The 20566-nt window shown below is 33.5% G+C and overlaps 1 protein-coding gene across 2 annotated transcripts in view; it reads right to left on the bottom strand.

The window, feature by feature from the left end:
• LOC114332617 (histone-arginine methyltransferase CARMER) overlaps window positions 1-20566 on the bottom strand; it is a 56215-nt gene that overhangs the window by 27743 nt on the left and 7906 nt on the right. For both annotated transcript variants that reach the window (XM_028282448.2, XM_028282440.2), the window contains exons 2-3: window positions 11792-12210; window positions 782-985 (exon numbers count right to left, since the gene is read on the bottom strand). In XM_028282448.2, coding sequence (XP_028138249.1) covers window positions 782-985; window positions 11792-12210 — 623 coding nt within the window. The remainder of the gene's footprint in view (window positions 1-781; window positions 986-11791; window positions 12211-20566) is intronic.

The raw sequence follows: 20566 nt of genomic DNA, 5'->3' as shown, positions 1-20566 counted from the left end.
AAATTCCGTCCGGAACCCTTCAGATTTGTTTAAAGGGGACATTTTTGAATATGAATCCGCAGAGAAACCGAATTAGAAATGTTTTTCAGATGGGAGCGGTCTCACCACATAGACTATATCCATTCTGATATTTTCCCAGGACTACCTCGGTGGTCTTGCTTCTCTGTTCCAAGCGGGTTTCCCCTTACTTTCGAGTGTTTAAGCATAATTTGCAACTATAGTTGGTCAACAAGCCATAGTATTATACTAAAAGTCAGAGTTAAAATAACGCAGTGTGGGTCTTACGGCGAGCATGAATGTCGCTCATGTCGGCACAGTGATAGATGTGTGTATACAACCGTAGGCAATGATTGTGTGCGCGAATACTCCAGTGCTATGATTCTTAAATCCGGTCCTAATGCACCGCTCGGGGCAAACCGGCAACGTCGTCGGTAGTTCTCCGGTAAGAAATACATTGCCCTATGCTACCTGCACTGCATTCTAACTGTGGCTTCTACTTTAGTAGATAAACTTGGAAGACCAAATACTAGTTATAATGTCTTTGGGACCAAACCTCTCGAAAACGGAATTAAGAACCTTAGCGGTTTGATAATGACCAGCGGAATAAGAAAAGGTTGCCGACCCGTGTTCTATCCAAGCTACTTATCAAAACTGATTAAGTAAAACAAAACCGCAACCTCTATAAATTGGAATCACCAACTAATAATACTCGCCATCAAGTATCAGGTTAAACATATTTACAAACAGATAGGTCCTTTCTACTACTGGTAAGTGAACTTACCTCCAGCCATGTGCTGAGAGTCTACTAAGGCAATGAGATTATTAGCTGCCATTAAATTGTTATTTAATAATGTTTGCGTTGTATCCATGGAGACTTCCCCTAAGCCGTTTACTGACATACCGTTTACCATATTTACAGCGTTTCGAACTCCTTGGGCGTCCAACTGGCTCCAATAACTTTCACTAGGTGAAACATTGGATACTCCTAAAAATGGAAAATGGTCAGACATGCAAAAATATAAAAACTTTCTAAAGTACACTAATATTATTAGTCGTTTTCCAACAACAAATTAACATTTTCTTTAAATTTTCTGTTATTAGGAAAAAAATTGCTGATTTGGTGATACATTTTAAAGGTTATGTAAGATATGAATTCACCCAGTTGTCGGCTCCTTGAGGGCCTACCTAGAGAGGATTGGGAAGGTAGCGGGTGGAGACAACACAGACTTTGGAGTGGCTGACATGGCCAAGCACCGTGTATTTGAATGCAGAATGTTCAATCAGGTCAGAAACGAATTATACAGGAAGGTAGGTAGAGTAAGCTGACATAGCATAATGCAGGTAGCAATAATAGCCTAATAAAATAAAAAAAAGTCAAAATGTAAATTCGTACAGGTTAAAACAAATTTTATATCAAAGTTTAGGTGGGTACAAAAGATATTTTCAAGAAAGTATCCAAATCATACAAGGGGATCATTGTTTAAATAATTAAAAAGGGGTCATGTTTGCAAAAAAACTACTTTTTTTGCTGCTGAGGTAATTCATTTATTAATGAAGGTCTATGGGATTTTTTTCTGCAAAGTTGAAGGGTAAATATTTCACATAAGACTTACTAAATTAAATTTGACCCCCTATTTATTAAAATAATTGTATATAAAACTTTAAAAACAAATTTGCAAAAAATTATTTTTAGCGTTTTAAATAAGCACTATAAAATATCTTATTTTACAGACTAGGTTGCGCTATGTTACCAGTATTAAGCAAAAAAAAAATTGGTTGAAAAATATTTAATATTTTTTGAGATATTGAATTTGTTTATTAAATGTTACTATTTTTTCAATTGCAAAAACGCGGTTGTTGCCAAAGAAATATTCACCTGCTTATGATCTCATTATTTTTATTTTTATATGGCTCCCCTAAAATGGCATTTGAAAATTATTCAAATTTGTTTATAATTTGTTTTTTTAATAACGTCGCGGGGATTAAGTATTTTGAAATGCCGTTTCGATAATTGGTTTCCTGGGAATTTTTTACTAATTAACAAAATTTTTTTGTCGTTTTTTCTTCTTCTTCTTTTTCCTTGGAGTTATATTACTACGGGCCCTTTTAGGGTTAAATTTTATTAAGAATCAATCTCTGAGTTGTAGATTCTAGACCTAAAAATATTAAGATTTAACTAAAATCTCTTAAATAAAATGTAGCTACTTACTGAGTTACAGGGTGTTTTATTTAAAAATTTAAAAATTATTGTTACCAAGTACTTTAAAACTATTTGACGTATCCTTATCATACTTGGCAGAAAGTGTGGCTATTATACACCCTACTAAATTGTGATTAATAAACGTTTCTAGCTAGTGCCAGAGGCGTACGACAGGGGATAGTGAATGATTGACCCTTCCCAAATTCTACGCCACTGAGTGAATTACTATTTTAGCGAAATTTTTCGATTCTCCAATACTTTGTATGTAAATAACTTTTTTGGTATCCATAAAGTCATCAGTTTGAGAGATATTGAAAGTTTAAAATGAATTAATGAATGAATCAAAATAACTATGCCGTTTCATTTTTAACGTCAAATATCTCGAAAACTAATGACTTAATCGTTACCAGTAAAGAGTATATTATTTACATATAAAGTATTGGAGAATCGAAAAATTTCGCTAAAATAGTAATTCCCTCAGTAGCGTAGAATTTGGGAAGGGTCAATCATTAACTATCCCCTGTCGTACGCCTCTGGTAGTAGCTAGAAACTTTTGTTTATCACAATTTAGTAGACTGTATAGTACCCACACTTTCTGCCAAGTATGATAAGGATACGTCAAATAGTTTGAAAGTACTTGTTAAAAATAATTTTTAAATTTTTAATTAAAACACTCTGTAACTCAATAAGTAGCCACATTTTATTTAAGTGATGTTAGACCAATCTTAATATTTTTAGGTCTAGAATCTACAACTTAGAGATTCGACATTCTTAATGAAACTTAACCCTAAAAGGGCCCGTAATAATATAACTCCAAGAAAAATAAAAGAAGAGGAAAAAAAGACAAAAAAATTTAGTGAAAAATTCCCAGGAACTTAATTATCGAAACGGCATTTCAAAATATTTAATCCCCGCGAAGTTATTAAAAAAAGAAATTATAAAGAAATTTGAATAATTTTGAAATGCTATTTTAGGGGGAGTTTAATTGAAATTTGAATTTATCAATACATTTATCGAAAGTATAAATAAAAATAAAAATAATAAGATTTAATACAGGTGAATATTTCTTTGGCAACAACCGCGTTTTTGCAATTGAAAATAGAGTAACATTTAATAAACAAATTCAATATCTCAAAAAATATTAAATATTTTTGGACCAATTTTTTTTGTTTAATACTGATAATATAGCGCAATTTCTCCTGTAAAATAAGATATTTTATAGTGCTTATTTAAAACGCTAAAAATTATTTTTTGCAAATTTGTTTTTAAAGTTTTATGTATAATTATTTAAATAAATAGGGGGTCAAATTTAATTTAGTAAGTCTTATGTGAAAGACTCACCCTTTAACTTTGCAGAAAACAATCCTATAGACCTTCATTAGTAATTGAATGACCTCAGCAGTTAAAAAAGTAATTTTTTTGCAAAAATGACCCCTTTTTAATTATTTAAACAATGATCCCCTTGTAGGATTTGGATACTTTCTTGAAAATATCTTTTGTACCCACCTAAACTTTGATATAAAATTTGTTTCAACCTGTACGAATTTACATTGTGATTTACATGTAGTGCAATTTTATTTTACTAGACTATAAGGAGAAAAACGGAATAGAAGGCAATACTGTGAGAGTGAGGGAGAGAGAGAGAGAGAAAGAAGACGGGCTATTCATGCGATACAGCGGTCTAGAAAGGACATACCACATAATAGTCTGTATGAGGGAGTGAAATTTAGTTGGCAGGCAGGGAGCTATGGGTGTCGAGCACGACCCTTTGGAGGGGACTGCGTGCAGATGGACTCTTCCACTCTGAATCCAACACACACCAGGTCATCCTTAACCGGACACGGCCTGGTACGGTCTTACAAGATTTACCACATCCTTCTAGTCGGAGAGATAGAAGCGGATTTTGTGCGTGACAAGTAATATGGAAAAACTATACTGGGATATGTTGAATTAGTTGTGTACATGACTTTCACCAACGGCCGGAAACCAGAGTTGGGGCCGAGGGTAGTTATAAGGGGTCAAAGTCGCGGATTTTATTATTTTTTTTATGACGCTCATGATCGAGATAGTGCACCAAAATTTGGGAATAAGTAGGTCATGACGTAACTAAGTAAAATCCCCAGAGCCGGAAACCAGATTTGGGGATGAGGGTAGTTATAAGGGGTCAAAGTCGCCGTTTTTATTATTTTTTTTTGTGACGCTCATGATCGAGAGACTGCACAAAAATTTGGGAATAAGTAGGTCATGACGTAACTAAGTAAAATCTCCAGTGGTGGCACTCTGCGTGGCCGACAAAGGGGTGGGGCAGGGGTGAATACACAAAATATAAGGGGTTTTTTGCGACGTTCGTGATTGACAGAGTGCACCAAAATTTGGGAATAAGTAGACCATGACATAACTAAGTAAAATCCTCAGAGCCGGAAACCAGAGTTAGGCATGAGGGTAGTTAAAAGGGGTCAAATTCGCCGTTTTTATTATTTTTTTTGTGACGCTCATGATCGAGATAGTGCACCAAAATTTGGGAATAAGTAGGTCATGAGGTAACTAAGTACAATCTCCAGGGGTGGAACGCTGCGTGGCCGATAAAGGGGTGGGGGTAGGTGTAAATATAAAAAATATAAGGGGTTTTTTGCGACGTGCTAGATTGAGATAGTGCACCAAAATTTGGAAATAACTAGACCATGACTTAGCTAAGTAAAATCCCCAGAGCCGGAAACCAGAGTTGGGGATGAAGGTAGTTTTAAGGGGTCAAAGTCGCAGTGTGTATTATTTTTTTGTGACCCGGCACAACATTTGTCCCCCACGCAGCGTTCCGCCCCTGGAGATTTTACTTAGTAATGTCATGATCTACTTATTCCCAAATTTTGGTGCACTATCTCGATCACGAACGGCAAAAAAACCCCCATATATTTTTATACTCACCCCTGCCTACCACAAGCAGCGTTCCGCCCTGAAGATTTTACTTAGTTACGTTATAACCTACTTACTCCCAAATTTTGGTGCAATATCTCCATCATTAGCGCCACAAAAAAAAATAAAAACCGCGTCTTTTACCCCTTATAACTACCCTCGTCCGCCACTCTGGTCTCCGCCTCTGGGGATATTACTTAGTTATGCCATGGTCTACTTATTTCCAAATTTTGGTGCACTCTCTCAATCACGAACGTCGCAAAAAACCCCTTACATTTTTTTATATTCACCCCTGCCCCACTCCTTTATCGACCACGCAGCGTTCCACTCCTGGAGATTTTAATTATATACGTCATGACCAAATTTTGGCGCGCTATCTCGATCATGAGCGTCACAAAAAAAAAATAATAAAAACGGAATGTTGACCCCTTATAACTACTTTCCTTCCCCACCCTGCTTTCCGGCTCTAGGGATTTTAATTATTTATGTCATGGTCTACTTATACCCAAATTTTGGTGCACTATCTCGATCACGAACGTCGCAAAAAACCCGTTATATTTTTTATATTCACCCCTACCCCCACCCCTTTGTCGGCCACGCAGCGTTGAGTCCCTAGAGATTTTGCTTAGGTACGTCATGACCTACTTATTCCCAAATTTTGGTGCACTATCTCGATCATGAGCGTCATAAAAAAATAATAAAATCCGCGACTTTGACCCCTTATAACTACCCTCGGCCCCAACTCTGGTTTCCGGCCGTTGGTGAAAGTCATGTACACAACTAATTCAACATATCCCCGTATAGTTTTTCCATATTACTTATCACGCACAAAATCCGCTCCCAGCTCTTAGACTATTCCCATAAAAAAAATATTCGAATAAGACATAGTCCCTGACAGAAGCGTTTCGGTCGTTGGGAGTCTCCACTGAAAATAATGACAAAATAAATGCCCAAAAAAACGAAATGTATGCTCGTTTCTAAGTCTGATAATCAGACACCCATTGACGGTATAGAGTTAGAAGGTGCCTGGAACTCGCCTCAGGATACAGAAGGTAAAATCGTAAGAAACCAGATAAACTATATTATGATAGCAATAAGATGTATAGACCAGGGCGCATCTGTAAAAATATTAGTACATTTGGACGTTGAGAGGTGACTCAAATTGTTTTGCAGAAATTGCTTGAAAATAACTCACATAATAATATTTGAGTTATCCTCCCTCTCAAAAAGGTCCGGAACATTGTTTAAATAATCAAAATGTCAAACAATGAAGGAAAAATTCGATTTTATTCTTCGTTTTTTGATTATAACTTTAAAAGTATTCATTTCCGAGAAAAGTTGTACTAACATAACAAGTAATTGGATTTCGCAAGTCCTAGGTTGTCATCCAAAGTAATCGAAAGTAGAACTGGAAGTCGATATTTGAACGCTTCGTGTATATAACTTTGCGCCGATTGATAAACGATTTTACTAATTATTTTGAGTCATTTTTACTAAACTTTGGGTCATCATTGTTTAAACAGAAATAACTTCAAAACCGAAACTAAAGATTCAAAACTCAACTTTTCAATACGCTTCGATTGATGTGTTACATGTAATATTTCTGCGACTATAACGGCACTTCTGGTTAGAACTACTTTTCCGGAAATGATATAAAAACCAAAATTTTACATTTTTTGTTCTCATCTTGCTAAGGCACCTCGAATGTAATATCGCTTATACTATTTCGGTGACTTTAGAACAGTACTTACACTTGCAACTCTAAAACCGGAAGTCCGATGTCAAATTTCTCATCTTTAATACCATCCTTGAGTTATAAGCTTTCATTCGACACCTCATTTGTCATTATATCTGTATTAATAACGGAGGAGAAAGACAGACGGGCAGACAGTCATGAAACCGGAAGTATATATTTGTTCTCTTGTTGCGAAGTCGCGCCAAATAATATATCACTTGTACTATTCCGGTGACTTTAAAACAGTACTTCTGGTCGCATTTCTAAAACCGGAAGTCCTAGGTCAAGTTTCTCACATTTATACCATCCTTGGATTCTAAGCTTTCTTTCGACACCTCAATTTGTCATTCTGCCTGGTATAGTGGAGGACTTATATTCGCGGTCGGACGGACAGACTGACAGACAGCCTAGATCAAATTTCTCACCTTTAGTACCATCCTTGGATTATAAGCTTTCATTTGACATCTCATTTGTCATTCTACCTGGTAAAATGACGGAGGAGTTATATTCTCGGTCGGACGGACAGACATCCTAGGTCAAATTTCTCACCGTTATTACCATCTTTGGATTATAAGCTTTTATTTGACACCTCATTTGTCATTCTACCTGATACAATGACGTAGGAGATATATTCGCGGTCGAACAGACCGACAGACAGCCTAGGTAATATTTCTCACCTGCAGTACCATCCTTAGATTATAAGCTTTCATTTGATATCTCATTTGTCATTCTACCTGGTATAAGGACGGAGGCGTTATATTCGCGGTCAGACAGACCGACGGACAGACAGCCTAGGTAATATTCCTCACCTTTAGTACAATCCTTGGATTATAAGCTTTCATTTGACACCTCATTTGTCATTCTACCTGGTACAATGACGTAGGAGTTATATTCGCGGTCGGACAGACAGACGGACAGACAGTCTAGGTCAAATTTCTCACCTGTATTACCATCTTTCGATTATAAGCTTTCATCTGACACCTCATTTGTCATTCTACCTGATACAATGGCGTATGAGTTATATTCGCGGTCGGAGAGACCGACAGACAGACAGCCTAGGTAAAATTTCTCACCTTTAGTAACATCCTTGGATTATAAGCTTTCATTTGACACATCATTTGTCATTCTAGCTGGTATATTGACGGAGGAGTTGTGATTACAGACGGACAGACAGACGGACGTGGATAATTCAAAGTTTTCACATTTTGTCAAAATTGGGTGAAAACAAAAGTTGCGTAATTAAATTTCCTACAATAAAGAATTGGTTAAAAATTTAAAAAATAGTCACCATTGTTGCAAAATAGCAATAATTGCGAAAAACCCATACAAAAACAAGTATTCGCATTTTACGTTTTTCAACCATTTATGCTACACTTTACCTTTATATTTCACCAAGAAAAACTTTATGATACAGTAAAACAATACTGTAAATTTCATTAACATCGGTGTAATAGATTTTGCAAAATAAATCCAGCTTTCGCAAAAAAAATTGATTTTTTCAAAATGTTACAGGACTGAAAATAAAGCAGATAGCAAGTTGAATTTTTTTTGCGTATAGAAGTGTACTGTACCTTTCATTTGCAATTTGCAAAATTAAAATCTATTAACTACCACGGCGTCAGGAATTTTTGTAAATAAACATTAATTATTGGTGCTACGCGCAGGACAGCGGGTAGTTTGCTCTGATTGGGCATTCCAATGACCTTTGATAATGATTGATACGTTTTAATTTTTATTACATTTCGATATAAATAAATAAATTTGTTTATTGCAAAATAAAAACACATACTCTATCCTTTGAAATAACACTTTTTTAGCAAAAACTGTCTTTGTTCATATATTTTACCTTAGAGAATAAAAGTTTATTATTTTTAAACATATGCAATTGTTTAAACAATATTTCACAAACAATAATAAAATTAGGTTGATTTTTGTGGAATTAAAATATTAAAATACAACAAAATATAGATTAAGAAAATAATATATTAGATAAAGATTGGAAGAAATTTTGGTGGAAATCAACTTGTGTGAATCTAACACCGCTGTCCTGCGCGTAGTACCAAAAATTAATGTTTATTTAAAAAAAAATCCTCACGCCGTGGTAATTAATCGATTTTAATTTTGCAAATTGCAAATGAAAGGTACAGTACACTTCTGTAAGCAAAAAAAATTCAACTTGCTATCTGCTTTATTTTCATTCCTGCAACATTAAAAAAAAAGATTTTTTTTGCGAAAGCTGGATTGCAAAATTTATTTTGCAAAACCTATTAAACCGATCTTAATGAAATTTATGGTGTTGTTTTACTACATCATAAAGTTTTTCTGGGTAAAATATGAAGGTCCTAAGTGTAGCATAAATGGTTGAAAAAGGTAAAATACGAATACTTGTTTTTGTATGGGTTTTTTCGCAATTATTTCTATTTTGCAACAAGGGTGACTATTTTTTAAATTTTTAACCATCTCTATTTTGTAGGAAATTTAATTACGCAACTTTTATGTCAGTACAACTTTCTCAGAAATGAATAGTTTTAAAGTTATAATAAAAAAAACAATAAAAAAATCGAATTTTTCCTTCATATTTTGACATTTCGATTATTTAAACAATATTCCGGACCATTTTGAGTGGGAGGATAACTCAAATATTATTATTTGAGTTATTTTCAAGCAATTTCTGCAAAAAAATTTAAGTCACCTCTCAACGTCCATCTCAAAACAGATGCGCCATGGACTAGTAGAAATTATATCAAATGCGTAAAGACGTATCCAGGTGCTGACGTAGTTTTTGATCCAAAATAAGACAAAACAACAAAAATTTCTCCACACTGGGAAACAAAATTTAACGTTGAAAAAAGGACAAATCAATAACTACTGTCAGCTATAACTGGTAACAGGAAAGGTCAGAGTGCAAACATCCAATTAAAGGATTTAAAAGAATATTACAAATAAGTAGAGATGTAAAGTAAAAGGTGACAGAAAAAGAAAAAAGACTACATGGTCGTTGAAATACTTTAGTTAATGGAGAACGGAAGGATCGTTAAAATTGTCGATAAAATGTCAAGATACACAGAGAAATATAAAATAGATTAAGAGACGCAAACAAAAAAATATAAAATAAATGCTGTGAACTAGAAAATCTACAAGAATTACACAACCCGTTTAACATACAGTGGTGTTAAAAAGTCCTGCATCACCTAAGCGCCTTATAGTTTTTGAGGTTTAACACAAGTTTTTTGTGTATTTTCGCTAATTCATTTTAAGTTTGTGCTTGTAATTAGCATTATCGGTATACATTCTTACTAATGCTTTTTTAATTACTAGCTCAAAATTCTACAGAAAAGATTAAAATAATCTGATTGAAGCGATTTCCCATAATCCGAGAAAATTATGAGGTGATTATTAAGTCGTTAAAGTACTATTGAATTGAATATTAATGACAAATTTGCCACATATTATTCTGACTATATAAACACTGTAGTTACCGTAACACATTTTTTATTCGCTCTTTGATTTTTGATAAAAAGGTTAAAATGTCACCCCAGACCAAACATACTAAATTATCGAACGAAAAGCGTTTTGAAATTATTTTTCACCATAGAAACGACAAATCTAGTCGCGAAATAGCATCCGCAGTAAACTGTAATCAATCTACAGCAGTGGTTCCCAACCTTTTATGTCTGGCGACCCATCTTCGGATGTTTTTTTATATTCGCGACCCATCCTTCACCCATGATAATACGCTATTTTGTACTCTGTACGTCACTCAGCTACTGTAAGAGCCACGCCGCGACCCACCTGAAATCTGTCCGCGACTCACTAGTGGGTCGCGACCCACCAGTTGGGAAACGCTGATCTACAGTAATTAGAGTCATTAAGAAGTATGCTGAACAAGGAAAAATCGACGACAGACCGCGTATTTGGTAAGGTGATGCAGGACTTTTTAACACCACTGTACATAAGAAGATTAGAGAAATCACCGGAAGCTACAGACGAAACCATGGAAATAAACTATGATAAATAGACAACGAAACAAAAATACAAACATAGAAAGAATATATTATAGAAGGCCTCTTTCAAGATGAAAAACTCGGTCCAACAATATCAGAAAAACCAGACAGAGGACCAATGATAATAAATGAAGAGGTAGGTACTAAATGGAAAGGCTCCTAGTCAGGAAAAGATGCTTGTTGAACTATTAACGTGGTTACATGAAGACTATATGCATGTACTTACTAAACTTTTTAATAGTTTATGAAACAAGAGGAATACCGAATGACTGGATGACTTCTACTTTCATTGCAATCCATAAGAAAAACAATGCTAAAGAATGTAAAGATTATAGAACAATAAGTGTAATGGGTCATGCACTGAAATTGTTTTTAAAGGTTAGATACAATCGTATTTACAAAAAATTAGATCCTATTATAACATAAGTAACACACTGTTCATATTTTGTAATGGAGTGAAAACTAAACGCTTTATTCTGTCTAACATTTATTAACGCAACACTGTTTGGACGTGGTTAAAGATATGTATGCCTGCTGTATAGATTATGAAAATACGTTTGACAGAGTAAGGCACAACCAACTCATGACAATTTTGAAACAAAAGCAAATAGATGAGCGATATATAAGAATAATAGGAAACATAATTATAACCAGACAGCTCATATTATAAAAATAGATCACAGAACACATATTCGGGAAACATCAAAATTAAAAGAGGGGTACAGCAAGGTTGCATTCTTTCTCCATTACTATTTAACTTGTACTCGGAAGTTATCATGCAAGAGGTACTGGACAACAAAACAACTAGCATTGTAGTAAACGGAATCTCTATTAATAACTGAAGGTATGCAGATGATACCGTATTAATGGCAGATAATATTGAAGAATTGCGGAAAATCTTCTCAAAGCTATTAAAAAATAAAATATGCTCAAAAAAATTACCTGGGGGCGGCTGTACCGGCGCTCCTGTATACCTAAAGTAAGGGTTTTTCAGATCTAAAGTATTTTGAGATGTTTGCATAGTTCCTTCCACTGTTAATTCAATAGTGACGTCATAACTCTGTCGTTTATTGGCTAAAAGTAACACTCTTCCCGTCAACACTTGTCCCTGTTTCAAAAGAAGAGGCTGCTCTAGTAAACATCTGACTTGATACCAATGCGTTAGGGGTTCTGTCGGAGCAGTACTCAACCATATGGTCTGTTGGGAACCGCCGAAGGCGACATCGAACCAAAAAGCGAGGCCGTGGCATGTACCTGATTCTAATATATGAAATTCTAGTGGTATTTCGATTGTGTGAAGATCAGTCTCGTCTGTTTCTAAGAAGTCTACTACGTGTCGTATGGATTTGCTCATGCAGATCCTGGAAAATAAAAAAATATCTATTATAAATACTTCTTCTTTATCATAATCCTGAATGCCCTTCAGGGCTTCGGATTATTATAGATACAAAAACATTAATACATATTATATTGAAGTTCAAATTAAATATTAATCTACTTATGTTAAGTTTTTACAACATCTAAAGTGGGTGATAGACGATATACGAATTTTAAGTACGCGGTATTAGACAAGGCGAAAACGGCGGGTTCTTTGGAGAAAATATTCCCATGAGATTGTTTTGCATAATCACATTCGTGAAACATTCCAGAATAAGATTCAAGCAGTCGCCCACGCGAAAAGTGATCCAAAATTTTTTTAACAATTTTTTTATCAAATTGCAAAAAAATCAATATTTTCGGCCGGACAGCTTTTTTTTAGGTTTTTTGGACCATTCTGGATAAAAAAGGTCTCTTGTAATTTTTTTCTAAAGTTGATCGTTTTCGAGGTATGTAAAAGCATTTTAAAATTGAAAAAAAAAACGAAAAATGGCGATTTTCAAGGCTTAATAACTCGGTTAAAAGTTATTACATACTACGAAAGTCAGAAAGTGACTAAATCAAAGTTTAAAGCCCCCCTTACAAGATCCTGCAGAAATTTTTGTCATTATTTGATTTTTAAGCTGTTATTTTTAAGTAATAATAATGAGCGCCATGCACGAATTAGGCGGCCGTCCATGATGGGTGCGAAAGAGATGCCATTCAGGCAGTCCAATGGCGCATCTAACTCGCACTCACATTTACAGCTGCGTCAATACGATGTTACCGCTCCTTATTAATAATTAAAAATAACAGCCTAGTAATAAATTAATGACACAAATTTCTCCGGGATCATGTAGAAGGGGCTTTAAATTTGATTTAGTCACTTTCTGACTTTCATAATAATAATTTTTAACAGAGTTATTAAGTCTTAAAAATTGCCATTTTCGCGTTTTTCAAATTTTAAATTGCTTATAACTCGAACACGATTAACTTTAGAGAAAAATTACAAGAGACCTTTTTTGTCCCGAATGGTCCGAAATATCTAAAAAAAAAATTGTCCGGGCCGAAAACATTGATTTTTGCAATTTGATTTATAAAAATCGTTAAAAACAATTTGGACCACTTTTCGTTTAGGCGACTTCTTGAACCTTATTCTGGGATGTCTCACGACTGTGATTATGCAAAAAAATATCATGGGAATATTTTTCCCAACGAACCCGCCGTTTTCGCCTTGTCTATATTTAAAATCGCGAACTTGGCCGGCTTGACGTCGCATCGGTGACACACGAGAAACTTGCTCATACTGTATTGCGATGTCGTCGACAGAAGATTCTTTGTGTTATTTAGGAATTTATCATTACATTTTAAAAGCTATTAAAAAGACGAAATCAAAAAGTGTGGGTAAATCACTGGCTTACGAAAAGAGAGCATTTATCACATATGAATTTTTAGTAAGAGAATTACGTAGAGAAAAGGAAAATTTCCGCCGAAGAAGTTTTCAGGAAGAGAAAAGTTGGAAGTTACGTGAAGAGAAGAAGCACTTTTAACAGATGAAACTTAGAGATCGCAACTATTTTGTTGTCTCGGCAGCGTAAAACTGGTTTCCAACTGGTTTTCAATCGTTATTTGAAAACAGTTGCGTCGTGGGCGTTGGACCTTAACGTAGAGTTTCACGATATTCGATAAAAATATCGATATTGTATTGATATCGTATCGAAAACCAATACGATACCGATACAATACATACCTTAGCAATATTAATGTCGATACGATACTCATTATCTGAAATCAATACAATACTCTTGTATTGTCGATACGCCTGCCTCGATATTATTGAAAATATCGATATCAAGAAAAAAAAAATAAAACACCACAGTTGTTTGATTATATTTTGTGGAATAGGTATTTAGATCATAATTATTTATTACATAAAAGTATAAGTGATCTGCAACCCAAGCATCAGCTGTTATAATATTTTACACTTGAGTGCCTCTTGAGAGTAAGTAAATGACTGTTATGATTACACTATTTTTATCATGTGGCATTTGTGGCAATATTATGGAAGTGAGTGATGATGACTCAAAAATAATTTTTAACAAATACTGAATTGCGATTTATTCCGAATCTCCGGGGATTTCCCTATATTTTCAATTATTAATTAAACAATACAATTATTAAACAATACAGAATTAGTAAGTATTTGTCGGCTTTCAAAGAAGCATTTAGCCATTTCAATCTTTATAAGAATATACATATCATACAGGGTGTCTGCGTAACTTGGAACCATATGGGAAACTTTTTTAATATCAATTTTACGAAAAAAAGTCATTCTTTATAAAGTGCTCTGCATAGTCTAAAATCTAAAACCTAAGATGCAATCATCAGATATCAAATTTTGTCAACAGTATACGAGGTATGTCAAAAAATATGAATTTCGCTCAAGAGCAAACTACCTTTATATTTCAAAATATCAAAAAATTTTATTATGAAAAGTTATTTGTAATTAAAAACCATATTCAAATATGCAAAAACAGCCTTCTACTTGAAAAAAAAATTCTGAAATTTTCCTAAATTACCGATTCCGAACATCATTTTTATTTATTAGACATGTAATAACTCTTTTATTAATAATTTTAGGAAAAAAAGTTATTCTTCATAAAAATCTGTGCATGGTCTAAACCTCAAGATGCAACGATCAGTTATCCAAGTTTGTTAATTTGATACGAGGTGTGTCAAATAATATGAATTTAGAAAGAATTTAGAGATTCATATTATTTGACACACCTCGTATTAAAAAATTAACAAACTTGGATAATCAATAGTTGCATCTTGAGGTTTATACCATGCACAGATTTTTATGAAGAATAACTTTTTTTCCTAAAATTATTAATAAAAGAGTTATTACATGTCTAATAAATAAAAATGATGTTCGGAATCAGTAATTTGGGAAAATTTCAGAATTTTTTTTTTCAAGTAGAAGGCTGTTATTGCATATTTGAATATGGTTTTTAATTACAAACAACTTTTCATAATAAAATTTTTTGATATTTTGAAATATAAAGGTAGTTTGCTCTTGAGCGAAATTCACATTTTTTGACATACCTCGTATACTGTTGACAAAATTTGATATCTGATGATTGCATCTTAGGTTTTAGACTATGCAGAGCACTTTATAAAGAATTACTTTTTTTCGTAAAATTGATATTAAAAAAGTTTCCCATATGGTTCCAAGTTACGCAGACACCCTGTATAAGTTATAAGAAATATTCGTAATATTTTTAGAATAATGTCCATTTGCCAAGCATGCCAAAGTGGGCATAAAGCGCCTACACAGCTCAGATGTATAATCCTTTTTATGTCAATATTTTATAGAGTATTATTGTATCGATATCGTATCGAAATCAATATCAATACGATATTTTTATAAGAAAGTATTGCCGATATCGATACTCGATATTATTGTATCGTATCGTGAAACTCTACCTTAACGAAACACACTAGACCAAAATGATGTTTTTTATCAAAAGTAAAAAGTGTTGCTCGACATAATGTTATATTACCATCAAGAGAGTTGAAAATCATAAAAAACCATCACAGATAGGTATTTCAAAATTAATGGGCCGGCCCTCGTATAAGTCTACCGGAAAATATAGAACTAATTATGGGAAGTTTTAATTTAAATTTTATTTGTCAAACAAATTGGTAACCTAATTGGGAACACTTAACTGTCAATTACTATAAAAACATATTGTGTACTATGTACTTCGATTTTTTTATTGTTGAAACTTATGTAAATACATTGGTATAATTATTGTTTTCGCTAAATAATAAAAGATACATCTTAAACAAATTATAAAAATCTTTCAGCTCGGACAGTTTTTAGTTTTTTTTAGATCATTCTGAACAAAAAGGCAGTTGTAATTTTTCTCTAAAGTTGATCGTTTTCAAGTTATAAACAATTTAAAACTTAAAAAAAAAACGAAAAATGACGGTTTTCAAGGCTTAAAAACACAAGTAAAAAATATTATTTTTGAATTCACAAGTGCCTAAATTCAAGTTCAAACCTTGTTTTATCAGTTTCCAATAAGTATAAGTATTTAGAGCTCATTTCATTGTAGAACATTGTTTTTAGTTGTTAACCCGCCATTACACGCGCTATGAGGGAATCCCTCACCATATTTGTTTATAACCAATGAAATTGTGTAAAGTAATACGATAACCTTAAGCACCCAGGAATGCCTCTAGCATGGTTTATGAGAGGGTATGAACAAGTTATAGAATATTTCAGGCGGTCAGTGTGCTGTGGGATAGTTGAAAGAAGAGACATCCCTCTTCAAGTGAGGGAATTCCTCACTGCGCGTGCAATCACGGTGAAATCACGTTTCTGTTATCTCAAAGAAACTTTTAGGTTTTTATTTAATATTTAGGTAGGTTTAATTAAAATATTATTGTTTGGATTAGGTTAGGAACAGTGGCACACCGAGCGGGGGGTTTGGGGGTTAAAATCCCACCCAGAGCATATAGAAATATATATAAAAGAAAGTAGGAAAATGTAACTTGTCTTTCACAAATAATACAAAAAACTTTCGGTGCCCAAGCGAACCCCTCCTCCCCCCCAGAGAAAAATTCTAGGCGCGCCACTGGTTAAGAACCCATTTCTAAATTTACCTATTCTAATTGGGAAATAAGCCACAATTTAACTTGAAATATTGATTTTATTGACGTTTCGCATTCCACCTCGGACGTCGTTATCAAAATACAAAATATTAATAGTTAATTACATAAATGCCACAAAGAAATATCTTCAGAACAGTTGTTAATTGTAATTTGTATTTTTAGTAAAATGAATTCGCGTAAAGAACGTTAATTTCTTCAGTGGCTTGCTGAAATTGAAAATTAAGAAAACTTGCTTTTGATCTATGTATATTATTTTTACTTTTGTTTTGTTAAATTAATAAAAAAAGTTGGTTTACGAGACTTTCTATAATATGTAAGTACAACCCATTTTATATTTGTACATGTTGACATTCATTCTTCCTCGAAATAAGTCGAATATATGTAGGTGAGGGCGACGCTCATACGCGTGCAACCACGTCACAATAGAAGACGCGTGTAACGGCGGGTTAATGGAGCGGTATGACAGCACAGGCACTCATTTGTACAATGGGAAATCAAACTAGGAAAAATTTGTGGCATAAATCTTGTTGCTCTTTCTTATACACACGACAGACCGAGCGCCCGTTCTGTAATAGGCGCTTCATTATTAATTAAAAAACAATGTTTTAGAATAAAACAAGCCAAAAATTATTATCGGGAGATGATAGAAGAATGTTTGAACTTGATGATTTCAAAAATATTATTTTTTACTTGAGTTTTTGAGCCTGACAATCGTCATTTTTGGGTTTTTTTTTTGTTCAGCGATCAATTGTGTAAAATTCGAAAATGATCAACTTTAAATAAAAAAATACAAGAGACCTTTTTTGTTTAGAAAGATCCAAAACCCTAAAAAAATCTGCCCGGGCTGAATAAATTGATTTTTACCATTTATTGTTTAACAAAAATTAGGACCACTCTTCGCCAAGGCGACCTCTTAAACCTTATTTTGGGGCAAAAAAAACTCATGGGAATTTTTTCCGAACGAACCCGAGCTTTTCACCTTATCTAAATAGACCGGGCAGTATCGTCGCCCCCGCTAGCGAGTTTTTTCTGATTCAATTTTTTTGCACAAACTTACTCAAAAAGAGGTCCTTACAACATATCAACAGGGTACCGGGCGGTACCATGGTCGAAAAATTGTTTTACAACATTTTTTTTTAAACAAATTCACAAAAATATTTTTTTTTATTTCTAACAATATTTTTTCAGATAATTTGGGTCATTCTGAGCAAAAAAGGTCTCTTGTGATTTTTCTCTAAAGTTTGTTGTCGAGTTATATGGCCATTTTCGCATTTTTTTAATTTTAAATCGCGTATAACTCGACAGCAATCAATTTTAAAGAAAAATCACAACAGACCTTTTTGTTCAGAATGTCCCAGATGATCTTAAAAAAAATTTGTTCGAAGTGAAAAAATTATTTTTGTGAATTTGTTTAAACAATTTTTCGACCACGGCACCACCCGGCACCCTGTGGATATGTTTAAGAACCTCTTTTTGAGTAAGTTTGTGCAAAAAAATCGAATCGGAATAATTTCACTAACGGGGGCGACGATACATCCTGGACTATAGCGCTAATTGTTAATAATTAAAAATAACAGCTTTGTAATAAAATAATGACAAAAATCTCTTCAGGACCTTAAAGAAAAGGTTTGAAACTTGATTTGGTTACTTTTTGAATTTTAAAATAATTTTTAATCAAGTTATTAGGCCATAAAAATGGCCATTTTCGCATTTTTCAAATTTTTAATCGCATATAACTCGACAACAATCAATTTTAGAGAAAAATGACAAGAGCCCTTTTTTGCTCAGAATGACCCAAATTATCTCAAATTGTTCGAAATAAAAAAATTATTTTCGTGAATTTGTTTAAAAAAAATTGTATAAACAATTTTTCGACCACGGCACCGCCCGGCACCCTGTGGATATGTTATAAGGACCTCTTTTTGAGTAAGTTTGTGCAAAAAAATCGAATCGGAATAATTTCGCTAGCGGGGGCGACGATACTGCCCGGTCTAAAACTAATTTCTACGACTATGTTTGTTTAAGTTAGGACAAAAAACAATCCGTTTTTCAACCATATCGATAAATTTGCTTTTGTGATATCCTCTATTATTACAAGAAAAGTAAATAAGTAGTATTGTGTTAACAAATTAACATTTAATCATCGGACAATACATTATGAAGAGTTACTTTAATCTGTTCAATATGCCCAGAGCCAATCACAGAGAGTCCCCACCCAAATGCAAATACCTAATGTGTCACCCCCTCTAGTACTTCAGTTGTCAGAGACGAAAATGCCTCAACCTCTGAAAATCATATGAACAAGCTGAATTTTGCTAATGTTAATTTTGGGACCCCAAAAAGATGCAAAAATGTTTGCAACTCGTACCGACAAGAGTTGCACACTCACCCTAAACCCCCTCCCTTAAAAACCTCGATTTAACAAAAATCTGTATGCTGTAGAAAATATGTTCTAAACACGGAATGTAGCTGAGATAATTTTAAACAAAAATATTTATTTATTTATTTATTTAACGGAAAATCTCCTTTTTACAATATAAAGATATATAGACATTTTTAACACTAACCTACTAACAAGTAAATATATCACAATAACATATTACCTACATAAAATACTTAAATTATATAAAATACAAAAATTACATAAATACTCCCTCAGTTGGTTCCTAACAAATAAATATATCAGAATAACATATTACATTAAATACTCCCTCAGTTGGTTCTTAAACCTGGTTTGACTAACTCCCAGCAGATCTGTAGTTTTATTAATTTCATTACCCAGTTATGAAATCTAGGTATAGGACTATTATATCCATAGTTGGTATAATGAAAACTAATTGAGAATAATGGTTTATCTCTAATATTTATAGTGTTTACTTTAAAGTTGATTAGCTCTAACAAATCCCGGCAAGTTATATTACCCTCCAAGATTTTATGAAGAAATAAAAGATCATTAATAATTAAAGTTTTTGAAGTTATACTTCTTTACCGGCGATAGAGGGTAATTTTTTTATATGTTAAAACCTATCAGCCTGGCGCATGCGCATTATAACTTTTTTCTGATTGGATGTTCAAATGACATGTCAAAAATTATCCGATATGGCAGCTGTGGTTTGGAGGTAAAGGTAAACAAATGTATACTTGGATATTGGACTATACCTTGGATTTCGAGGTAATTTTTTAAAGTGGTTACAATCATATCTAGAATGTCGACAGATGTATGTCAAAATTGGACATTATCAATCAGATTTGTATGACGTTGATCTTGGCGTTCCACAAGGATCAATACTGGGTCCTTTGTTATTTCTTTGTTATATCAATGATATGCCCAAATATATGAGTACGGAAAATATTTTTTTATATGCTGATGACACGACTTTAGCGACATCTGCAGAAAATGCTGAGGAATTGAGGTTAAAACTCAATACCTTAGCCCATGAGTTTACGTCTTGGTGCGAAAAAAACTCCTTAATAGTAAATTCGAGTAAAACAGTATGTATGCAATTTTATATAAAAACTCCAATTAAGGAAAATTTCTCTATCAAAGTCGACAACGATTTTATCACTTTATCTGATACTACAAAGTTTCTGGGACTACATCTTAACAGTAATATGAGCTGGGAGGCACATATTAATCATGTATGTTGGAAAATTAATTCTGGATACTATGCTCTTTTGCAA

Source organism: Diabrotica virgifera, chromosome 5 (genome assembly GCF_917563875.1).
Source record: "Diabrotica virgifera virgifera chromosome 5, PGI_DIABVI_V3a".
Lineage (NCBI taxonomy): Eukaryota > Metazoa > Arthropoda > Insecta > Coleoptera > Chrysomelidae > Diabrotica > Diabrotica virgifera.
Note: the sequence above shows the minus strand (reverse complement) of the source record. Positions and strands in the feature narration are given on the sequence as shown.